Genomic DNA, 20,616 nt, shown 5'->3' on the forward strand with positions numbered 1-20,616 from the left:
CATTCTCAGACTAAAGATGGTGGAAAGGATCTGGGGGGACATCCTACCAGAAGTTGCCCCTCTTGGACTGACTTTCTTGTATAGATTAACTTGCTCCTCATAAGTTCTAAATTATTTCTCCCACTCCCAATTGAGTAGGGGAGGGGAGAGGCAGTGGGTCTTGGAGATGCGTTCTTCTAGTATCTAGTTAAGAAGGGAAAGTGAAGCATAAAGCCAGAGAGCTGGATATAGTGGCCTGGAAAGGGCAGGAGCCTGTCCGTCAATGGACACGGGCTGAGCTTCTACACCGCCAGAGACTGTGCCCAGCAGAGGCCTTCCGAGAGGCAGAGAAGGAGCCCACAAGGGAGGCCATCTTTTCAGCTTTGTGAACAAGTGCCCAAGGAGCAAGGAAAGAGCATGAGAAACAAGCCCAGCATTCGGCCGTGGCCTTGGAGGGGTCTCTTGGTGGTCTACCTATATCCTTCTCAGCAAAGACTAAGGAAAAGAAGTGAAAATGTTGGCAGTTCTCAAGCCAGGAAAAACCCCACAAGAGATAGATTAGGCAGTGGGCGGCAAGCCTCTCCCCCTCCCCGGAACAACATCTGGCTAGGAACCGTTTTGGTTGTTTGTTTTTAGGAGAGAGAATTAGCAGAGTGAGAGGTAGATAAGCTGCCATCTGTCAGAAGTGATTTTTTCAGGCAGGAGCAGAGGTTAATCAGAGATGATAGTTCCTATTGGCCGAGACCTGTCTCTTCCCACCCCACCCATCGACCCCGAGAACTAGTGGTGGAACCTCTAGCTGCACCATCCAATATGGTCACCATGAGCCACCTGTGGCTATTGAACACATGAAATGTTGCTGTGTCAGATGTGTAGTAAGTAGAAAATACACACTGGGTTTTGAAGGCTTAGTATAAAAAATGTAAAATATCTCATTAATAATCTTTATATTGATTACATGTTGAATATTTTGCATATATTATATAAACACATTGAATAATACTTTGGATATATTGGTTAAATAGAAAGTTTTTTTTTTGAAGATTGGCCCTGAGCTAACATCTGTTGCCAATCTCCCTCTTTTTTTTTTCTCCCCAAAGCCCCAGTCCATAGTTGTATATCCTAGTTGTAGGTCATTCTAGTTTTTCAGTGTGGGATGCCACCACAGCATGGATTAATGATCGGTGTGTAGGTCCACGCCCAGGATCCTACCCGGTGAACCCTGGGCCACCGAAATGGAGCCTGTGAACTTAACCAATGGGCCATGGGCCGGCCTCCTAAAATATATTATTAAAAGTAATTTCAGGGCCGGCCTCTTAAAATATATTATTAAAAGTAATTTCAGGGCCAGCCCGGTGGTGCAGCGGTTAAGTGAGCACGTTCCGCTTCAGCGCACGGGGTTCACAGGTTCTGATCCCGGGTGTGGACATGGCACCTCTTGGCAAGCCATGCTGTGGTAGGCATCCCACACATAAAGTAGAGGAAGATGGGCACAGATGTTAGCTCAGGGCCAGTCTTCCTCAGCAAAAAGAGGAGGATTGGCAGCAGATCTTAGCTCAGGGCTAATCTTCCTCAAAAAAAACCAAAACCAAAAACAAACAAACAAACAAAAAAAGTAATTTCACTGTTTCGTTTTACTTTTTTATGTGGCTACTAGAAATTTTTAAATTATATCTGTGGCTTGCATTATATTAAACAGTGCTGGTGTGGACTGGCAAGTCTGCACAGGCACACACACATGTGCATATGTGTGCACAATTCTCTCTATCTGCCACCCCCATGCATAAAGTAGTTAACATCCTCCTTCTGCTAGTCTCTGATCTTCTTGTGGTTTGAGAATCAATCCAGCCTTTCTTGACCCATCGCATCCCAAGGCCCAATTCCCAAATACCTGTGTGTGTAAATGAGAGAAGCTACTTTTATTTGCTTCACAACATCTCAGCCCTCACTATTGCATATTGTGTTGGCCTGTCTTACCTCTCCACTTGAGGTAGAAGCCATTTGAGGGAAGGAAGGCCATGCGATCAATTCTCTGTACACTGTGACAGCTTCTGCTGCAGATGTCTTCACTCCGGTTTCAGTTAGCGAGGCCAGCAAGTATGTGGTGACTAGCCACTCTGCCCACACACACCACCACTACATTTTGCCCTTCCTGAAAAACATCCCAATTATTCAGCATTTCTCATTTCCTAAGAATCTAAAACTAGGAGTAGAGCTCTCCCTTTTTAGTCAATAATCTTTTTATGTAGGGCAGCTTAGCGTTGAGTGCGGAGGAATAAGGAAGAAGGTGAGTTTCGTGATGGTGGGCAGAGAAAGTGCCTTGGAGGAACTAGGGCTTGGGAAGCCTCATTGCCTCCTGGAGAGCAACCCCCCAGCATGGTCCTCTGAGTCACAGGGTTTTCCCTCCAGTCTCTACTTCACATGGCTCCCCTCCCCCACAGCCTGAAGGAAAACAGAGATGAGCCCCCAGTCACCCAGCAAGGAGGGCCTGACCAGACCTCCCACCTCTTCTCTCCTCTCAGACTGAAACCTTCCATCGGGGACCACAAACTAAGTGAAGGATCGGAGGTGTTTTGCTGCCTGCAGCTCTCTTCCCAATTGCTGACTGGAAGGAGGAGAGAAGGGAGTTCATTATAATTCATTTTTGTGAATGTTTAATATTTCAATTAATATGATTAGCCCTAAGACTGAATGAGCAGCAGGGCAGCAGATCTGCTGACAAGACACAGAGTAATGAGATCAGCAGGGCTGTGGGGGTCTTCCTAGGCTCCATCCTCAGAGGGCATGATCTGTTTAGCATCTCCATAAATACCAAGATCAGATTAGAAGGCAAGAAAAGGAGCAGTGGGGGTGGGGAGGTGAGTGGAAAGTTACTTTCCAGATGTGTCTGCACTCCTGATTCCCTGGCACTGCCATCATATTCTGACCACCCAACACTGGGTCCTCTACCATCTCCCTCAACCCACCCATCTTAGGGGACCCTACTGGAAGGACCTGAGCATCCGTTTGATGAAGTGTCTACACATACACACACTCAGACATACACACCTGCCAGAATGTGGCTTCAGGCAACAGAAACTCAGGCTAAAGGAGGATGGAAGGTGGTCAATGGAGAATCAAGCAGTAGAAAGGACATCTCTCACCCAGGGCCCAAATGAAGACACAAGAAGAAGAAAGGCCAGGCTTAACCACTCCCTCCATTCCTAGGAGGAGTATTTGATGTGGGAGTTAAACGTGGGGACTCAGGAGCCAGACTGCCCATGCTCCACTCTCAGCTAGACCTCTCTCTAGCTGTGTGACCTTAGGCAGGTCATTTAATCTCTATGCCTTGGTTTCCTCACCTTTATTCGGAGACAGTGATAGAACCTACAACATAGGGTGTTGCTGAAGGTTAAACAGGTTAGTAAACATAAAGCACTTGGAACAATGCCTGAGACAGTAAGTGCCATCTAAGCGCTATCACATCACTTCTCTTCCAGGAGAGAAGCCTGCCTGCCCCGAGAGCTGAGGAGTGGGTGCTGCGGGGATTTTGTTGGGACTTATTTCAGAGACACCAGTGCCACTGTAGAGACGTCAGCCCCACTCTGGGATGAAGAAGGGAATGACAGGAGGCAGGCTGTTCCACAAAAGCCAAAAGCTATGAGCCTCGTTGTAAGTCAGTCAGTGCACACCTGACGGCACGCAGGGGCCACCCCATCTAGGAGATTTGATGTCAGCAGGTACTCCCTGCATTGAGGGGGAGCTGTGAGTGGGCCCGGTGTATGGAGGGGTCAAACTCCTTCGAGATTATGGGGCAAACTGGTCATCCATGGAAGCATGGTTGTTTAGGGGAGTAATGGCCCCCAAATGTGCTTTCCCCACCCCTCTTTGCTATTTGACTTAATTAGAAAGTCCCACTCGAGGAATCTAAGGGCGAGGGGGCACAGGGAGGAGTACCTGGATTTCCTCTGCCCTAAAGGGAAGTTTCACAGCTGTGGTTCTTCCCGCTGAAGGAACCAGGAATCTACTCTTGTCAGAGGTTCTTTGCATCAACTGTTTATTTGAGAAATATTTGTTAAGCACCTACTACGTATGAACAAGACACTGTGCTAGACACGTGAACAGTAAAATGCTGAATTAAATGAAGTCCTGGTCTTCAAGGAGCTCACAAGTGAGGGCTCCCGCCATCCCCAGCGCGCCTCCCTGCCCACACACTTATACACACAAACCCCCCAGAGGGAGAGAAGGGGGCGTCAGCAAATGCCAGCAAGATATAGTTTTTCTTGGTTCCTTTTCCGGAAAATCCACAGTTTCCTCTCTGCACTCATCTCACCCCGCTCTCCCCTTCCCTGCCCCCTTTGCATCTCTCCTCTCTTGGTCCCTTCTGCCCTTTTTCCCCCGGGCTCTGTGCCCTGCTTCGCTCCCCAGCTACACCTCCCTCCCCACCTAACCTGTCCAACTGTTCTATGCCATTTTCTTTTCCCTGATTTCTTTCCTTGGCTCCCCACTCTCTGTCTCCCCAGATACCGGCTCCCCTCTCCTCCTCCCCCCTGTTCCCCTCTCCCGGGTCTTCTCTTCCAGCACCGGGGACAGCTCCAGCCCCCGGAACAATGGACCCCACCTTAGGGCTCCTCTGTAAATTCTCCATCTTAGTGCCTTGCCCAACTCGTGATTGGGAAGTAAGCTGGGGGAAGGGTTATTATCAACAGGACCAGCTGCTCTTCTCTTCTGGGGGCGGGAGGGGAGTCAGAGAGGAAGGAGATAGAAAGAGGGCGTGGCTCTTGTCTGGATTGTGCGTCCCTCTCCAGGGTAGAGAATTTGTATTCCACCCCTGAGACTGACATCACTGCTGTCAGGGGAAAGGAGGTGGGAGTGGGGAGGGGGGTGTGGAGGGGGGAGGTTTTTGTTGAGGAGAGCGCGGCCGGAGAGCAGAGCTCCGGGACCCAGGTGACCGGGAAAGCAGGCAGCCCCAGCAGCGGGAGCAGCCGGCAGCAGCCCAGGCCCGGGGTCCGGGGTGGGGGTGGGAGGGGGGCTGAGGGGAGGACCTGAAGGGGGGCGGCAGGGCAGAAGGGACCCCCGGAGCCCTGCCGCCATCAGAGATCAAGCATCTGGCATCAGGGATCTTCGGACCCAGCAGAAGGATCAGCCACAGGGGAGGTGTCCTCCCAGGGAAGCCAACGACAGCTCCACCTGCCCCACATCAGGAGTGCCACCCCCCTCCACCCCCCACTGACGCTGCTGGCAACCATACCAGGCCCCTAACCCCTCAGCCTCCATCCCCATTGCCCTCCTCAGGCCCATTCCACCACCTCCAGCTCTTATCTCAACCCTCAGTTTCCAACGCCCCTGCTACAACCTAACCCTCCAGGTCTTGGTGACACTGACCCCCATCCTGGGATATTTGCCAAATCTCTGGGAGGGAGATCGTCCATTTGGGCTATGCCCCCTGGTGGCATGAAAGTGTCTGCCTAGACCCCTAACCCCTAGCCCTCAACTCCCTGGGCCTCCTTTGTGTGAAGAGCTACCCCTCTGCTCAGCACTGTGGTTGGGGGCCAAAGGGAAAGTTAGCCCCGACTGGGCCCCGGGCCCCACCACTTGCCTCCTTGCTAGGCAGCTCCCCCTGGCCTTCGGGCCTCTCCCTGTTCCCCTCGGCCCCTCCTCCTGGGCCGCCTCAATGAAGGAGCCGGATGCCATCAAGCTGTTTGTGGGGCAGATCCCGAGGCATCTGGAGGAAAAGGACCTGAAGCCCATCTTCGAACAGTTTGGTCGGATCTTCGAGCTGACTGTCATCAAGGACAAGTACACCGGGCTGCACAAGGGTGAGGGGTCAGGCCAGGTTGGAGAGGCTTCAGGGAGTGGGCTGGGAGGCTGGGAGGAGGGGGAAGCCAGGCTGGAGGGATGGAATGGCTGGAGAGGGCTGATCTGGAAGGAAAAGAGTTCAGGGTCTGGGGAGTGTGGATGGAGGAGCTAGAAGAGAACTCACCTATGGTAACCAGGGGACTCCAGATGGAGGACTAAGGAGGGCCTGTTTGGGGGAAGAGTTGTCAAGGGGGCTGCAGAGATGTGGATCCCAGAGATGAGGGGGGTGTCGTGGATGAACTCAAGGAAGGATGGAGGAACAAAACAGCTGGTTTGGGAGACAAGGAGCTGGGCAGGTGTGTGTGTGTGTGTGTGCGTGCGCGCACGCACACGCGTGCGTGCAAGAGTACGAGTCTTAGTAGTCTCAGATACTATTGGGATGGGGGTCAGGACACGGAGTCAGGTGCTCAACCTGGAAAGAGTGGACATGGACTGGGCAGGGCAGCTCCAGGACTAAAGAGAGGGATCTGGGAAGCAGGATATGAAGCACAGAGATTGGTAAAGATCTGGGAAGTGTGGGGGACTTGAAAGTGAAGAGAGGAGGGGCGAAGAGAGGAAGCACCTCAGGCCTGTCCAAGAACTGTGCGGCTAAGCAGAGTCCGGCTGGCCGGGGTCAGGACTCGGAGATCTCCAGGTGCCGGGAGTCCGAAAGGCCACACTGCCTCTTCTCCACTGGCCCAGGGACTTCCGGCTAACTGCTCTTCCCTTTCCTTCTCCTCTGTTCCACTCTCCACCCTTCGCCTGCCTCCTGTGGAGTTGGAGAGAGATGAGGAAATAGGGAAAATGGGAGAGGAGAGGGGTGATGATGACCAAGATGGAGGGAGATGGAGGCAAAGGAGAAAGGGGAAAGGAGGCCAGTTAAGGAAGAGAGGAAACCACACTACACGTACTTATCCAGCGATCACATGCCCCTTCTCCTCCCCCCACATAAAGCTTGTCTCCTGACAGCCCAAGCGCTGTCCCTCTTCCATCACCACCACCATTTAAGCCTCCCAGGCTCTGGGTCCCTGCCGTTCCCATCAGCCCAGAGACTCCCTGGGGCGGAATGCCCACCCCCTCTCAGACACCTCCCCACCCCAGCAGACAGAAGGTGGCAAGCTTCCCAGTCCTCAGTCTTGTGGAGGGGAGCCTTTTAGGGAGGGGAGACGGGGGACTCACTTCCCCACCGGGTCTCTCTGCCCCTGCCCCTCCTCAGGATGTGCCTTCCTGACATACTGTGCCCGGGATTCAGCCCTGAAGGCCCAGAGCGCCCTGCACGAACAGAAGACGCTTCCAGGGGTGAGTCCCAGCCTTCCCAGGGCCAGGGGGCTGAGAAAGGCCTTAGAAGGGGCAGAGGGCTCACCACCTTCCCAAGACACTAAGCATGTTTTTCACCTCTCATCACCAGCAAGTCCCTCTCTCCTTCTAGCATCCCTCTTTCTTGCTGTTGATGCATGCATTTCTTCTCACCTGGACAGAAGGAAAACAGTGATTCGGGGAGTAAATGTGACCTTTGCATGGAGCACATGCAGCCCCTTCCCCACTTCCCCACTTCCCAACCTGCTCACAGGGCAACACTTAGCAGTACTTGGTTGAGAGGCATGGGGAGAAGACTTTGGACACCAATTGTGGGGCAGAATGAGCAGGAGTCACCCAGGCCTTCTTTTGTGGCTCTGGGGAGGAAGTCTGGCTGTGTGATGGGGGAAGGGTGCCTGTAGGCTGAAATGGGCAGCTGGTGCCTGCTGGACTGGTATCTCCCTGCTGGCTTCTGAGCTCAGACAGGCTCCCCTCATGTCTCCCAGGAAAAGCCACAGGAACAGGGCCACAGGGCATCAGGGGAGAGCAGGGCCTGGGTGGGCCTGGGCTGGGAGTAGGAATTGGGGGAGCAAGCAAAGGCAGGGGCAGCCATCACAATGGAGGATCATGCCTGACCCTGCCAATTGTGCCCAGGGAGGCAGCAGTGGCCTTTGATGTGGCCTCCCTCCTGCAAGGTCAGAGCTCTTTGTGTCTTCACCTCAGTCAGCCTTGCAGATTGTCCCAGGCCTAGGCTGGAAAGGGCAGGAATAAAGAATCTCAGACTGCCCCGCAATTACACAAGCTGGGAGGCAAGGACGTGCCCTTTCTTTCCTATCTATCTGCTTCTGTTGCCGCTCGCACTGTGAGCCCCAAGAAGTACTTCCTCAGAGGTAACTTCATCCACCCCCACAGCAAACACTTGCTAAGTACAGTCTGGGTGCTGGAGACACACCTGTCACAGCCTCTACTCCTTCCCCTCTGTGGGAGCTGGAGAATGAGGCTGATTCTCCATCTTTTCCTACGAGGGAAATAGACAAAACCGACGGAGAAAGAGGGTGTGGAGATCTAGGAAAATTAGAACTATTTCAAGCACTCCCACCTGCAAACCCTCCATACGTCTCTGCCCTACCCACTCGGTGGCCCTCAGACCTTTAGTACCACTAGGAAAGCAAATCCAACTGCCAGCACCCGCCCTCACTCCACTATCTTATCCCAGTCAGTGGCAAGGCGCCCGAACAGCCATTGCTCACGGAGTTAAGGATCCGTGCATGTGTGTGAGTAGGCTTGGGATCCAAGGAGCACGCATGCATGTCTGTGTGTGTGTGTGCATACGCATGCCTGCCAGGCCAGGTGTGTGGGTTGGGCACATGCATCCCTGGGAAGCCTGGTTCCCATCACATCACTCCGCGACTTTCCTTCCTCTTCCTTTTCTCCGCGGAGGCCCCAGACCAGTCAACAGTTTTCATCTCCATTGCTGTTTCTCTGTCTCTGTTATCTCCTCTCTCAGGGCCCCTGCAGAAACCAGAGTGGGGCAAGGGAGAAGGTGGAGAGAAGGGAGCCTGGAGTGGGGACTTGGGTGAGAGAGACTGCCTGTGGGTGGGCGTGAGCCCAGGGCGGTCTGTGCCACCTGGGGGCATCCGCCCTGGGTCTGTCTCCCTCCAGCTGCGTGCACAGCCCAGGCAGGTCGCCATCTTGGGTCCTGGGTGTAGAAAGGTGCTGCCTCCCCTTCCTGAGGAAATAAAGCCTAGGGCGGGAGGTGATGAGAAGTGCACCCTGGTTAATGATTGTCTAGCCCTGCCCTTCAGCCCCTGAGCTCCCAGGTGATGCTGAGCTCTCCATTTTGGCCTCTCCCCAGGGGACAGAATCCAGAGGGACCTGACAGAGCCTCCAGTAGGAAATGAGGGGTTCCGTCCTCCAAGGGGGATCCCCTGCTGGGGGCTTAGGGAGCAGACCAGGGCTGTCTCGGGGAGCAGAGAAGTGTGACCAGCTCTGCCTGACCCCTTGTCTTTTCTCTGCCACCTGCCTTCCTGGCAACAGTGTTTTCCCTCAGATGGTCATTGTGTGTGTGTGCACAGTGTGCCAGCTCTTGCACAATTGTGTTGGGAAGTTCTTCCTGCTGTCCAGTCTCCCTGCCCTCCTATTGCAAGTTCTTTTTTAATGGGGGCATTTAGCCCTCTCTCCTTTCTCTCCATTTTTGTCACCCCAGAATCTGGAAGGTGCCACCATATTAGGGTGATGCTTTGGGCTGCAGAGAGAAAGAATGGGGGCTGGGCCTATGGCTGTGGAACCCCACTTCCTTTTCTCTCCCCTAGGAGTTCCCAGGAGTGGCTCTGCCTCAGGTCCCTGGATTCTTCCTGCGACCGGGGTGTGGCCTCCTGGAGGTGGCCGTGTGAGGGCTCCCTCTGTCTGGCCTGCCTTTCCCCCTCTACTTGGGCCAAAATCCCACTCTGGGCACATGGGCCCTCCCTGTCCTCTTGCTGCTGGGTGTGTGGATTCTGGCCCCGAGAAGAGGACCTGTGTGTGGTCTGGGACACCAGGCGCAAGTCTGGAGCCAGGAGTAGCAGGGCACCAGACCTGTGCCCTCAGGAGAAGTAGATTTTGTGGCAATGCTGAGCTCTTCTTAGAAGTGGGGTCTTCACTACTGGTGAGAAGGACGAGGGCCTTACAAGTGACTGTGTTGCTTGGGGGTCTCAGTGATATTGGCTGGAGTATAAATAGCCCCTTCTTCTTTGGGAGGCCCTCAGGAGGGCTTATCACCTGGCGGGTGGTAGCTAGGGAAGAGAGGCGCCTGGTGCACCAGGTTGGTAGGTAAACAGGGCCCAGCTGGACTCAGGGGAGGGGGCAGGTGTGCCCAAGCTGAGCTAACAAAGACTGAGCTTCCCACAGGATGTGCCAGGCCAAGAAGGAGGAGGCTGGGAATGGGGCATTGGGTGCCACGGAGGGAGACTGTCTGTGAGGGAGTGTGGGGGAACTTTCCATCAACGTGTTTTGTGCTGTGGTCTGTACACTTGCGTGTGTCTTTGTGTGAACCCATATCAGCTGTGGATATTTATTGAGATGCTATTTTTGTGGCCGGGAGCCTGTGCAGGGAGGGAACAGCATCCTTTCACTCTGGGTCCCAGGTTCCACATCCCCACCTAGAATAACATATCCCCAGGGGCCTGTGGGAAGGCTTTAGTGCCAAGCATAATTCTCTGGTTCTGATTCTACATCTCATGTACTGGGGGTGGGGGCTGGCTGCTGAGATGCCTGTGAGGCGACTTCCTGGTTGCTTTGGTGAGAGTACAGGAGAGGAGGGTAAAAGACCAGGAGCCCTGAGCGTCTGATCCCCACCCCTGCTACACACACACACACTCCCGAGGAGACTGAACCTCCGATGGGGTAATCCCAGATTGGTGGAGGATAAAGCTGGGGCAGATTGGCCGAAGGATTTGTGTGACTCTTATTACCTCCCACCCCCACCAGCTGCTGTCAGATTCAGTGATTGGGGGGGGGGGGGTCAGGGAAGGAGTATTGGTTGAGGTGGGGCTTAGATTTGATCCAGGGCTGGCAATACCTACCTCACCAGCAGAGTCCAGCCAGACTAACTGACATAATTGATACCCGGGAAGAGGGTCCAGTGTGAGAAGGGGCAGGGGCAACTATCATTTCCGCACTTCTCTGTGTTAAGTGATGACACACAAGGCCTCCGATGCTAGAATACTAGAGCTGAGGGGAAGCTGACTCAAGACTGCCTGATCCAGCCCGATTTACAGATGAGGAAGCCAAGGCCCAGAGGAGAGAAATGACTTGTCCAAGGCCACCCAGCTAGTGAGTGGCAGGGCCAGTCCTTGAAGTCCAGTGCCTTTCCTGAGGATAACTTGAGCCCCACCCTCAGAGTGAAGGTGAAGGGTTTCTTTGGTTTATTTATTTACTTTTGGTCACTGGGATTAGAACTGCCACACCATCAGATGAGTGGGGCGACCAGGTGTGGCCCCAGCAGTCGAAGCCCTCAATAGCAAAATATTTTCAGACATGAAACACTGAGTCCTTCCCCTCCGTCTCCAGTTCCTTAGATGCTCCCCACCCTGGTTAAGGAAATCAGCCTGCAGGAGTCATTCCCAAGTCCTCTCGCCAGACAAGAACATGGAGAGTGGAACTGGGGATGTCTGCATTTCCACTGGAGGCTGAACAAAGGGAGATGATACTGCAGGAACAGGGGAGAGGAGAGAGCTCTGGAGGACTACCAGGAGCAGGGAGAATCTCGAAAGAGCACGGGACAGCGATTCCTCCTTAAGAGCCCTCTGGGCTGTGAGACACCAAGGATTTGATCTGCAGGAGGAAGGCAGGAGAAGAGACAGCATGGCCCCTGCAGGGCCTGCTCAGCACGCCTCTCCCCAGAATCAGGAAGCTTGCCTGGGCCCCTCCCCCACCTCCCAGCCCCCACCAAATTCTCCACCCCCAGCATACCCTGTTCCCCCCCACTACCACTCCTTCTCCGGGTGTGTGGAGCAGCAGAAGTTATGACGTCACCACGGTCGCCAGGGCGACGGGGACGGATAAATCAGGCTGAGTGGGCGGTTGCCATGGCGCGCATTCTCCCGTTGCCACGGAGACTGGGCATCTGCTCCCTTTGTCCTGCCCAAGTGCCTTCCCCCTGGGGTCAAGGGGTGTAAGGGGGCAGAAAGAGAGGCAGATACACCTCTAGGGGTCAGAGGGAAGTGGGAGCATCTGTGGGGTCTCCCTCAGTCTAGAGTCTTCCTTGGGGCTTCTTGATGAGGTGCTCCTACTTTGTAGAACTGAGGCAGCTCTTGTTGAATACTAGCCCCTGGTTGGGCTCTATCTTGGAGCCCAGGTCCCCATTCTCCCCCTAAGGAGAGCAGCACCTATCCCCCAAGTCGTCTGGGGCTCTACCTGAGCCTGGAGCCATGCCCCCTGAGCATCCTCCTCTACATCCTCTCCTTCCACTGCCTCTAATCCCCTCTGGTCCTAATCCTAAACAAGATTAGGCCCTGTCCCTTTCTTCCCATCAGCAATTTAGAGGGCTGAGGAAACCGCCTGGGCCTGGGCTTACTTGCTCTAGCCTCTCTGCAGATCCTGGCCTGGGGAGGGTTCTTGGGATGTTCAGAAGAGGTCTCCAGAAGTTGCCTTCTCTTCTCTCCTTTAGATGAACAGGCCGATCCAGGTCAAGCCAGCCGACAGCGAGAGCCGAGGAGGTAGGTTCTGTACCTTTGGACTCAGTCCCTCTCCCGCAACCCCCAACCTAGAGCTTGGAGTAGCTGAGGGGCAGCCTTTCCTGAAGAAAATCTGAGAATTCTGAAGGGCTCCCAGTCAAGCTGGGCATAGGAGTCAGCATGGCCGAAGGGGCTGTGATCTGGCCCATTGTACAGATGGCAAAACTGAGGCCCGGAGTGGCGTGCAAGTCCTTGAGAACTGGGATGAGCACTCTATGTAACTGGACCCCATCCCTGAACCATCACCCTTTCACACCCTAGAGACATTGGTCCCTAGGGTGAGGGGAGTGTCTGGAGCTCCAGGGAAGAGCTGAAGGTGAAGGGGTGGGACAGTCCCAAGCTGGAACAGGGCTGGAAAAGCATCGAGGAGACCCTGAACATGCCCCTCCTCCTGTGCCCTACCCACCAGAAGACCGGAAGCTCTTTGTGGGGATGCTAGGGAAGCAGCAGACAGATGAGGACGTCCGGAAGATGTTCGAGCCTTTTGGGACCATAGATGAGTGCACTGTGCTCCGGGGGCCAGATGGGACCAGCAAAGGTAGCCACCCACTACACCTTTCCCCACCAGGCCCTCTGGCCTTCCCGCCCTTCCCCCACTGGTTCCCTGGGCAATGGAGACTGTGGGGGCCATCATCGCTGGGCACTCACCCTTTCCTCCTCCTTCTTGAATGCTCTAGGCTGCGCCTTCGTGAAGTTCCAGACCCACGCCGAGGCCCAGGCGGCCATCAATACCCTTCACAGCAGCCGGACCCTGCCGGTAAGCCCCGCAACCCTGGGGCCCTCAGGCCTCTCTAGCCCTGCCTGGCCCACCATCAGGCCCTGGCTCAGAGGGGGCAGTCCATTCTGGATGGGGTCTTTGAATTTATTCAAAAAGAATTTTCTGGCAGAAGAATCAAACCTCTCAGGGACAGCTTCACATTTCACATAACATCCCCTACCTCTTATCCCCTAACCCCATCCCTCATCTTCAGTCCAAATGCCTTCAGCCTCCTCCTGCCTGCTCCATCCTTCAGCCCTCTCCTCATCTCCTGCCTCTTTTCCCACCTTCCCATAGCCCCCCACCCTTATTGGCTGGGCTTCAGGACACTTGCTTAGAGGCCCCACATGCCCTCCACACATTTATTCTGCTGCCCCCACATATTAGCAGTGGGTCAGCTGGCTGCACTCGTGGAGGGCCCCCCAGCAGAGCAAACCTCTAAAATGGACCTAGCTGGCTCTGAAGGAGGCAAGCTTCTCCTAACTCGAGGTTCTCCAACAGTGGGCAAGCACTTAGAAGGCACTTGGTCGAGAGGATGGAGCATCAGATAGAGATGCACTCTAGATTCTAGGATTCTGACCGTCCTTGCAAATGTTCCAATTTGGTTTTTATTTGGTTCAGGCTGGTATTAAAATTTGAGGCTGCATTCCCTGACATGAGGATTGGAGTGTGGGGGTGGGAGTCATGGTAAGAGGGTGGGGTGGCTACAAGGCAAGACTAGCCTGAGATGAAACATTTGCTGTGGCTGATCCACCCTGGGGATGATTTGCAGCTCACAATCCTCACAGAGCAGCCAGGGATGCCCTTTGCATTCCAATAGGCCTTTCCCTGTTCAAGTACATGGCTTCACAGTCCTCAACTCTTTCCAGTCTCTTGCACATCCTGGCACTGGGGGAGGGGGGGATGAAACTCTCCCCATTTGACAGAGGCACAATGATGGCTATCCTCCCAAAAAGGCCAACCCGTGAGTGGTGGAACTGAGGCCAGGTCCTGAGAGCTCTGGGGAGAAGAGACTCCGGACTCTGTCCCTCTGACCATATGTGGGGCCTGTGCCCAGGGTGCCTCGTCCAGCCTGGTGGTGAAGTTTGCTGACACAGAGAAGGAGCGAGGTCTCCGCCGAATGCAGCAGGTGGCCACCCAGCTGGGCATGTTCAGCCCTATTGCCCTCCAGTTTGGAGCCTACAGCGCCTACACCCAGGCCGTGAGCACTGCCCCCTGGAGCTGGGCCTGGCCCACCCCCTCTCCTCCCGGCCTCCTGTGTCCTGCCCCCACCCTCCCAATGCCAAGGCCCAGGGTTGGGAGGGGAGCCAGGCCAGGGCACAGGGGGCCTGGCCCCACTCTCCTCTCTTCCCCTTCCCTCAGCTGATGCAGCAGCAGGCGGCCCTGGTAGCGGCTCACAGTGCCTACCTCAGCCCCATGGCCACCATGGCTGCCGTGCAGATGCAGCACATGGCCGCCATCAACGCCAATGGCCTCATTGCCACCCCCATCACCCCATCCTCAGGTAAGGCTCAGCCAAGGCAGGCTGGGCAAGGCATGAACGGGACAATCAGGGGAACTACCACACGGAGGGGATAGAGAGGGGGCGCAGGGCATTGTTCAGGGAAGCCATGGGGTCCAGAAGATGCTCAGGGGTCAGAGTAGCCTGCTTCCTCCCCTCTGCCCTCAGACTTGCTGACTGGTTCTCTGCATTTGTGTGTGTGTCTGCTTCTCTGCTCTGTTTCTGTCACCTTCTCTTCCCCAGGAACCAGCACCCCTCCTGCCATCGCTGCCACGCCTGTCTCTGCAATCCCTGCTGCCCTGGGTGTCAACGGCTACAGCCCGGTGCCCACCCAGCCCACTGGGCAGCCTGCCCCTGATGCTCTGTATCCCAACGGGGTTCACCCCTACCCAGGTGGGGGTCTCTGCCTGCCCACCCCTCTTCCCAGCGACTATCCAAGCCCCCACTCCCATTGCCAGCAGCCACGACCCAGCTTCCCTCTCCTGGCTTCAGGGGTAAAGGCGTTTTCTTCTACTCTGTTATCCTGGGCAGGCGTGCTCCTTCCCTTTCTCAGCCAGGGAAGTTGAGGCTTAGAGAGGTGAAGTGACTTGTCCAAGGTTGCACAGCCAGTCACAGACTCCAGTCGTGCTAATGCCGGGCTCTCCCCTCTTCCCACTACTCTGTGCATTTCCACCCTCTCATTTCATACCCCACACCTGGATGAGACTCTCCTTCCCACCTGCCCAGCCTCTGCTCAGAGAGGCGCTGGTGGGACCCCCAGCTGCGTCCTACCCCCTCTCTCACGATCTGCTCTCCCCAGCCCAGAGCCCCGCGGCCCCCGTGGACCCCCTGCAGCAGGCCTACGCAGGAATGCAGCACTATACAGGTGAGGGGTCCCAGCCCACGCCTGGCCTGGGGGGAGGGGTGACAAGAGGAAAAGAGGCCCAGAAGCTGGGTCTGGGCTTCGTGGCTCCCTGCCAACCATCCCTGCCGGCTTACTGACAGGCCCTACGGTGAGGATGTACCGTGAGGGGCAGTGCACCCAGGATCTGAGGCAGCTCCTTCTCTGCCACCTGTCGACTCCATTGGCCTGGGCCAGGGGAGGGGAGACAGGGCTGGCTGGGAGGGCAGGGTCCAGGGGAATCTCGGGAGCCCTATTAGCTCTCTCTGTTCTCCCTACCCCAGCAGCCTACCCGGCAGCCTACAGCCTGGTTGCACCTGCGTTCCCGCAGCCTCCTGCCCTGGTCGCCCAGCAGCCCCCACCTCCCCCACAGCAGCAGCAGCAGCAGCAGCAACAGCAGCAGCAGCAGCAGCAGCAGCGGGAAGGTGCAGCCTGGGTGGGGTCCTCCCAGCTGAGAGCCTTCAGGGATAGGTTGCCCTTGTCGGGCTTGGGACTCCCTGTCACCTGCTCCAAGCCCAGCTCTGGCCCCATGTATGGGGGAGAAAGCGAGTGGGGATGAGTGGCTGGCGCCCTGGCCCATGTGTTGGGGGCTGGGACTGGAGGGTCCTCCCAGGACCTGCTTTCCCCGGGGCGCTGGTTCCTTGAGTCTGGCTCCCAATCACCGAGCTCTCCCTTCTGTCTCTGCTGCCACCCAGGCCCTGACGGCTGCAACATCTTCATCTACCACCTGCCCCAGGAGTTCACTGACTCAGAGATCCTCCAGATGTTTGTCCCCTTTGGCCACGTCATCTCAGCTAAAGTCTTTGTTGACCGGGCCACCAATCAGAGCAAGTGTTTTGGTAAGAATATGATGATCAAAAGATAAAATATGACACATTTTTGCCAAAGTCCAAATAAGGACAAGGTCTGATACATATGAAGGCACTTATGGTCCCAAAGGGCCCAATATTTGAAATCCAGATTGTCCAAGAGTCTGAAAGAACCATTTTTTACATCCCATACCAGCTGCTGCCCAGGCCACCACTTCCTCCAGAAAACCACAGCTTCATCTTTTCACCTTAAGAACTGGTCAAATTCACGCTCCATGAGGTCTGGAAGAGGCTCAGGAATGGGAATGTTGGTTTTCAAAAGGAAGGCTTAGGGAGCTGGGTTTAGTTGCCTTCGCATCTTTGAAAGGCTGCCTCAGGGGAGAAAGGGAACGTTCTTGTCCTGCCTGCTTCAGAAGTCATGTAGGGCTGAAGCAGTGTTTTCAAAAGGCAGAGCTCTCCAGGCTGAGGAAGGGGCTGTCATTCAAAGACCACTGGAAAGAATGTCCTAGGGTGTGTGAGTAGCTGGGCTGGATTCATTCAAGTTGTCCAACAGCAACTCCTTACTGAATGCCTACTATGTGCTGGGCAGCTTTCTGGCCATTTGGGATACCTGGAGGAAGTAGGGTGGTGCTGGGGAACCAAAGAGCAGGCCCTGGCCCTAAGTACAGGAGAGTGAGGGGGCACTGGGCTGGGCCTTATGCCCCTCTCACCTCAGGCTTTGTGAGTTTCGACAATCCAGCCAGTGCCCAGGCTGCCATCCAGGCCATGAACGGTTTCCAGATTGGCATGAAGCGCCTCAAAGTCCAGCTAAAGCGGCCTAAGGATGCCAACCGGCCCTACTGAGGGCCCCCAGGTGGGTCCTGCTCCTGTCCTGTGACCTCTCCATCCCCCACACACTGCAGCCAGGGCCCTCACTTGGACTTCCCCCAAACCCTCTGCCACTAACCTCAGGGATGGCCACTCTACCCCACCTGACTCTGGGCACTTGAAGCAGGAATCTGGAGCAAGTCCCTCAGCTGTTTTTCAATCATCAAGTCATTCTCTCTGTCTCTCATGCACACGCACACATACACTGTGACCTCAGAGAGAGCCAAGTCTGTATACATCTGTGTCCACTCCCCAGTTCTTCCCCAATATCTGGTCTTGTTTGTCTGGTCAGTGTCTGTGTGTCTGTATGTCTCTCTCTTTCTGGTTTTCCTTTGGGTTGGAGTGGAATTAGTGGAGTAGAGTTTGGGGAGTAAGGGGGCTGGCTTAGGATACCGGAATGTCCTAGAATATCTGTTCTCCTGAGAAGTGGGGACATCAGGTCCTCGGTGCCCTGGACTCCAGGTGATTTCTCATATGTAGCAGTAGACCACGGGACAGTGGAGAGTGCACAGAACAGACTGGGGGGAGTCCAAGCTTCAGGCCTCTCGGGAACAGCTTTGGTTCAGGTGGAGGAGGCCAAAAGGCTGGACTGCCTGTGAATTTCACTTAACAGCTCCCCTCCATCCCACTGCCCACCACCACCCAACCTCATGGCCACAGAGCTGGGAGCTTTGGTTACTTTTGTGTTGTTTAATCTCCTTTGGACCAAACCCCTAAAAAAAACACAACCCAAGAACAATACCCACATTTTCTGTTTCTCCCCCTTTCCCCCCAATCCTGGCTGCTTAACTTCCCCCACCCTGGGGGCCCCCCAGCCCAGGGCCCGTGTCCATTGTCGGCCGAAGCCCCCATCCCCGGACCCCTGCTCCGGGCCCCTGTAAGTTGCATGGAACGAGCGTGTTGTCTTTGGAGCCGATTGTTTGTTATTTGGGGAGGGGCCGCGGAGGGAAGCGCCCCCCAGCCCAGGGTCAGGGCCGGGGGCAGCTCGCGGGATGTGCTTGGTCAACAGTGGTTGGTGACTGTGGTCTGTGTTCTGTGCATTTCTCTCTTGCTTTCTTTGTTCCCTTCCGAAAAGGAATGAGAGCCCTCTCTAAGGGCAAGGGGGGTCTCACCCCACGAGACTACAGCCCTAAGCCCCGCTCCGGGTCCTACCCTGGCCTGCTCTGCGTCCCTTTTGCAGATACCCCCTTGTTCTTTCTCCAGGTGTCTGTCCATACACTGCACCCCTTCTCCTTTCTCTGCGTTATCTCTGCCTGCCTGTTTGTTGTCTCATTTCTTTGCCTCTCTCCCCCTCTAGTCCCTGTCTCCGTATTTCCAGTCTTTCTTTTTCTCACGGGCTGTTTATTTCCTTCCTCATATCCTTTGGTTTCTTGTATCATTTGCCCTCTCCCTCTCATCTCCTCCATCCCTGCCTCTTGTTGAATGGCTGAGGGGCCAAATGGTTCAGTCTGGACTGAGGCCTTTCTGATGACCCACCTTCCTCAGGCAGCTCCATCCTATACTGCGTCAGCCCCCTCAGCCACCTCTTCCCCCTGAGAGCCTGTGACCTGCATCAGCTGCCTTCTTCCCCATGGCTTCACCCATGTTTCCTTTCCTCACAGGTCTGGAGACACCAGAGGAAGGGGCACCTCTATCCCTCTCCCCACGACTGGCCCCAGCCCTTTCTGCACATCTGCCCTGGGCCTTGATTGGGTTCTGAGGCAAAAGCTGCTTCACGGCCCTGGGGGCACAGGACACCAGCCCACTCCCACCATCCCACCTCTCCTGAAGGGCCTGTTTCCTCCCAGGTGCCCTTTTGGCCTTTGTGAGGGAGCAAGGAACAGGCTCGAAGGCTTGGGGGTATCTGCCTTCTGCTGGGGCTCCTGTGATGGGCCTTCTGTGCCCAGCATTCGCACTTGACTCCCCCACCAGTGGGCCTGTTCTACCTGTGCGGGCCCCTGGGAGGGCAGCGGGGGCCTCCCCTACACGCCCCAGCCCAGCCTCTTCCCCACATTAGGGGTTTCTCAGAAGCTGGTTCTCATATTCCCTGCAACCCTCAGCTAGAGGTAGGATATCCCTGAACCCTGGGCTCCCAGCCCTAGAACTCACTGCCTCCCCCAAGGGCCCCCTCGAAGGAGGGTGTGGGGGAGCCCTGAGGGCTGCCTCTTCGCCAGTCAGCCACAGAGACCCTCCTCCTTTCACGAGGAAAAGACCTCCCCCAAACCCCTAAAAATGTTTACAGTCTCTGCTGGTCCCCTCCATGTAAATACCACTACCACCCGTGCGTTACCCAGCCCGGCCCGGCCCGGACGCTGCCATCTCTCTTTCTGGGAGTTTAGACAATGTTTCCCTTGGATTTTTCTCTCTCTTGATTTCTCCCTTTGCTTTGGGGGGTAATTGGGTATTGGGAGGAGGGGTGTAGGGAGGGCTAAAGGGGTTTATTACCTGATCATTTTCTTTAGGAAGAGGTTTTAGGGAAAAGAACTGGGGTGGGGGGGGGAGTGGTAAGGGGAGACTGGGGAGTCAGTTTCAGACACTTCTCTATGCTTAACTTATTTATTTATTGCATTTTAAAGAGTTGGTCTTTTCTGTCTAAATAAAGAAAAATGTTTAAAAGCATCAAATAAGAGTCTTGGAAGGTTGAGGGCAGGGGCTTGTGCACATTGAGGAGTGGTGGGGAGGGAGGTGAGGAGAGCGAGGTTTGGGAGAGACAAGTCTACCAGGAAGGCCAGCCCTCGCCTTTGAGCCATGTCCATGCCCTATCACGGCTTCGTGATGCTATTCTTCTGCCCTTTTTGGGGGCGTAATTCTGGAATGCTCTGCAGAGCTAAACACAGAGGGAAGAAAGCAGGTCAGCAGGCCTCTCTCCTGTATCCAGCCCTGTCTCTCTGAAGGCTGAGGACTTGCAGCCTCACATCCCAGACCTCCACTTCTCCTTTGTTCATGTGTGTGACTGTCCCTGCACTTGACCAGTGGGGACACTAGGAGCTAACTGGACCACCACCATTTATTATGCATTTTCTCTCTATGTGGTTCTGTTCTAGGCCCTTAATGTGCATTTCCTCATTTAACCTCCCAGCAACACTGTGAGGCAGGACATAATTTCACAGACAAGGAAATGGAGGCTCTGGAGGTTAATTAACTTACCCAGAGTCACAGGCTACTAAGGAATGGCTGCAGGAGTTGAACTCAGCTTGTCAGACTCCAAAGCCTGTGATGCTCTCATCTCACAGCTTCAACTACCTATTCTTTGACCTGAGGCAAAGATTCCCAAGAAGTATCAAGCAGGTGTGGCAGTGACCCCCATCAAGAAGAAGGTGGACTGTGTAAGCCCTAAAGGCCCTCTAGTTCCCAGCTCCTTCTCTGTGAACTTTAGGGCCGGGGTCAGGGGGCTCACACAGGTATAGTCTTTGACTTCATAGCACATGGGCCATTTACTTCTAGGCTGCTACCTGCTTCCCCACCCTCATTATGTCCTTGCTTAGAAACTTGTTCACCTTCCAGCCCCTATCTGGCTT

The 20,616-nt window shown here is 55.1% G+C and overlaps 1 protein-coding gene across 1 annotated transcript; it reads left to right on the top strand.

Annotated features, from left to right (window-relative positions):
* Positions 1 to 5,632: 5,632 nt before the first annotated feature.
* On the top strand, positions 5,633 to 17,095 carry CELF3 (CUGBP Elav-like family member 3). The gene is made up of 12 exons (XM_046682619.1): positions 5,633 to 5,777; positions 7,013 to 7,095; positions 12,239 to 12,287; positions 12,715 to 12,843; positions 12,983 to 13,062; positions 14,120 to 14,263; positions 14,425 to 14,566; positions 14,807 to 14,956; positions 15,363 to 15,428; positions 15,728 to 15,868; positions 16,139 to 16,282; positions 16,968 to 17,095. Exons 1-12 carry the CDS (start codon positions 5,633 to 5,635, stop codon positions 17,093 to 17,095), a joined length of 1,401 nt encoding a protein of 466 aa, XP_046538575.1.
* The last annotated feature ends 3,521 nt before the right edge of the window (positions 17,096 to 20,616 follow it).

This window comes from Equus quagga, chromosome 13, assembly GCF_021613505.1.
Source record: "Equus quagga isolate Etosha38 chromosome 13, UCLA_HA_Equagga_1.0, whole genome shotgun sequence".
In the NCBI taxonomy this organism is placed as follows: domain Eukaryota; kingdom Metazoa; phylum Chordata; class Mammalia; order Perissodactyla; family Equidae; genus Equus; species Equus quagga.

Excerpts from the sequence above, each read along its gene's own strand:
- CELF3 (XM_046682619.1), top strand. The coding sequence starts at position 5,633 with ATGAAGGAGCCGGATGCCATCAAGCTGTTTGTGGGGCAGATCCCGAGG. Across the intron at positions 12,844-12,982 it reads GCCAGATGGGACCAGCAAAG|GCTGCGCCTTCGTGAAGTTC; the intron begins GTAGCCACCCAC and ends TGAATGCTCTAG. Across the intron at positions 13,063-14,119 it reads ACAGCAGCCGGACCCTGCCG|GGTGCCTCGTCCAGCCTGGT; the intron begins GTAAGCCCCGCA and ends GCCTGTGCCCAG.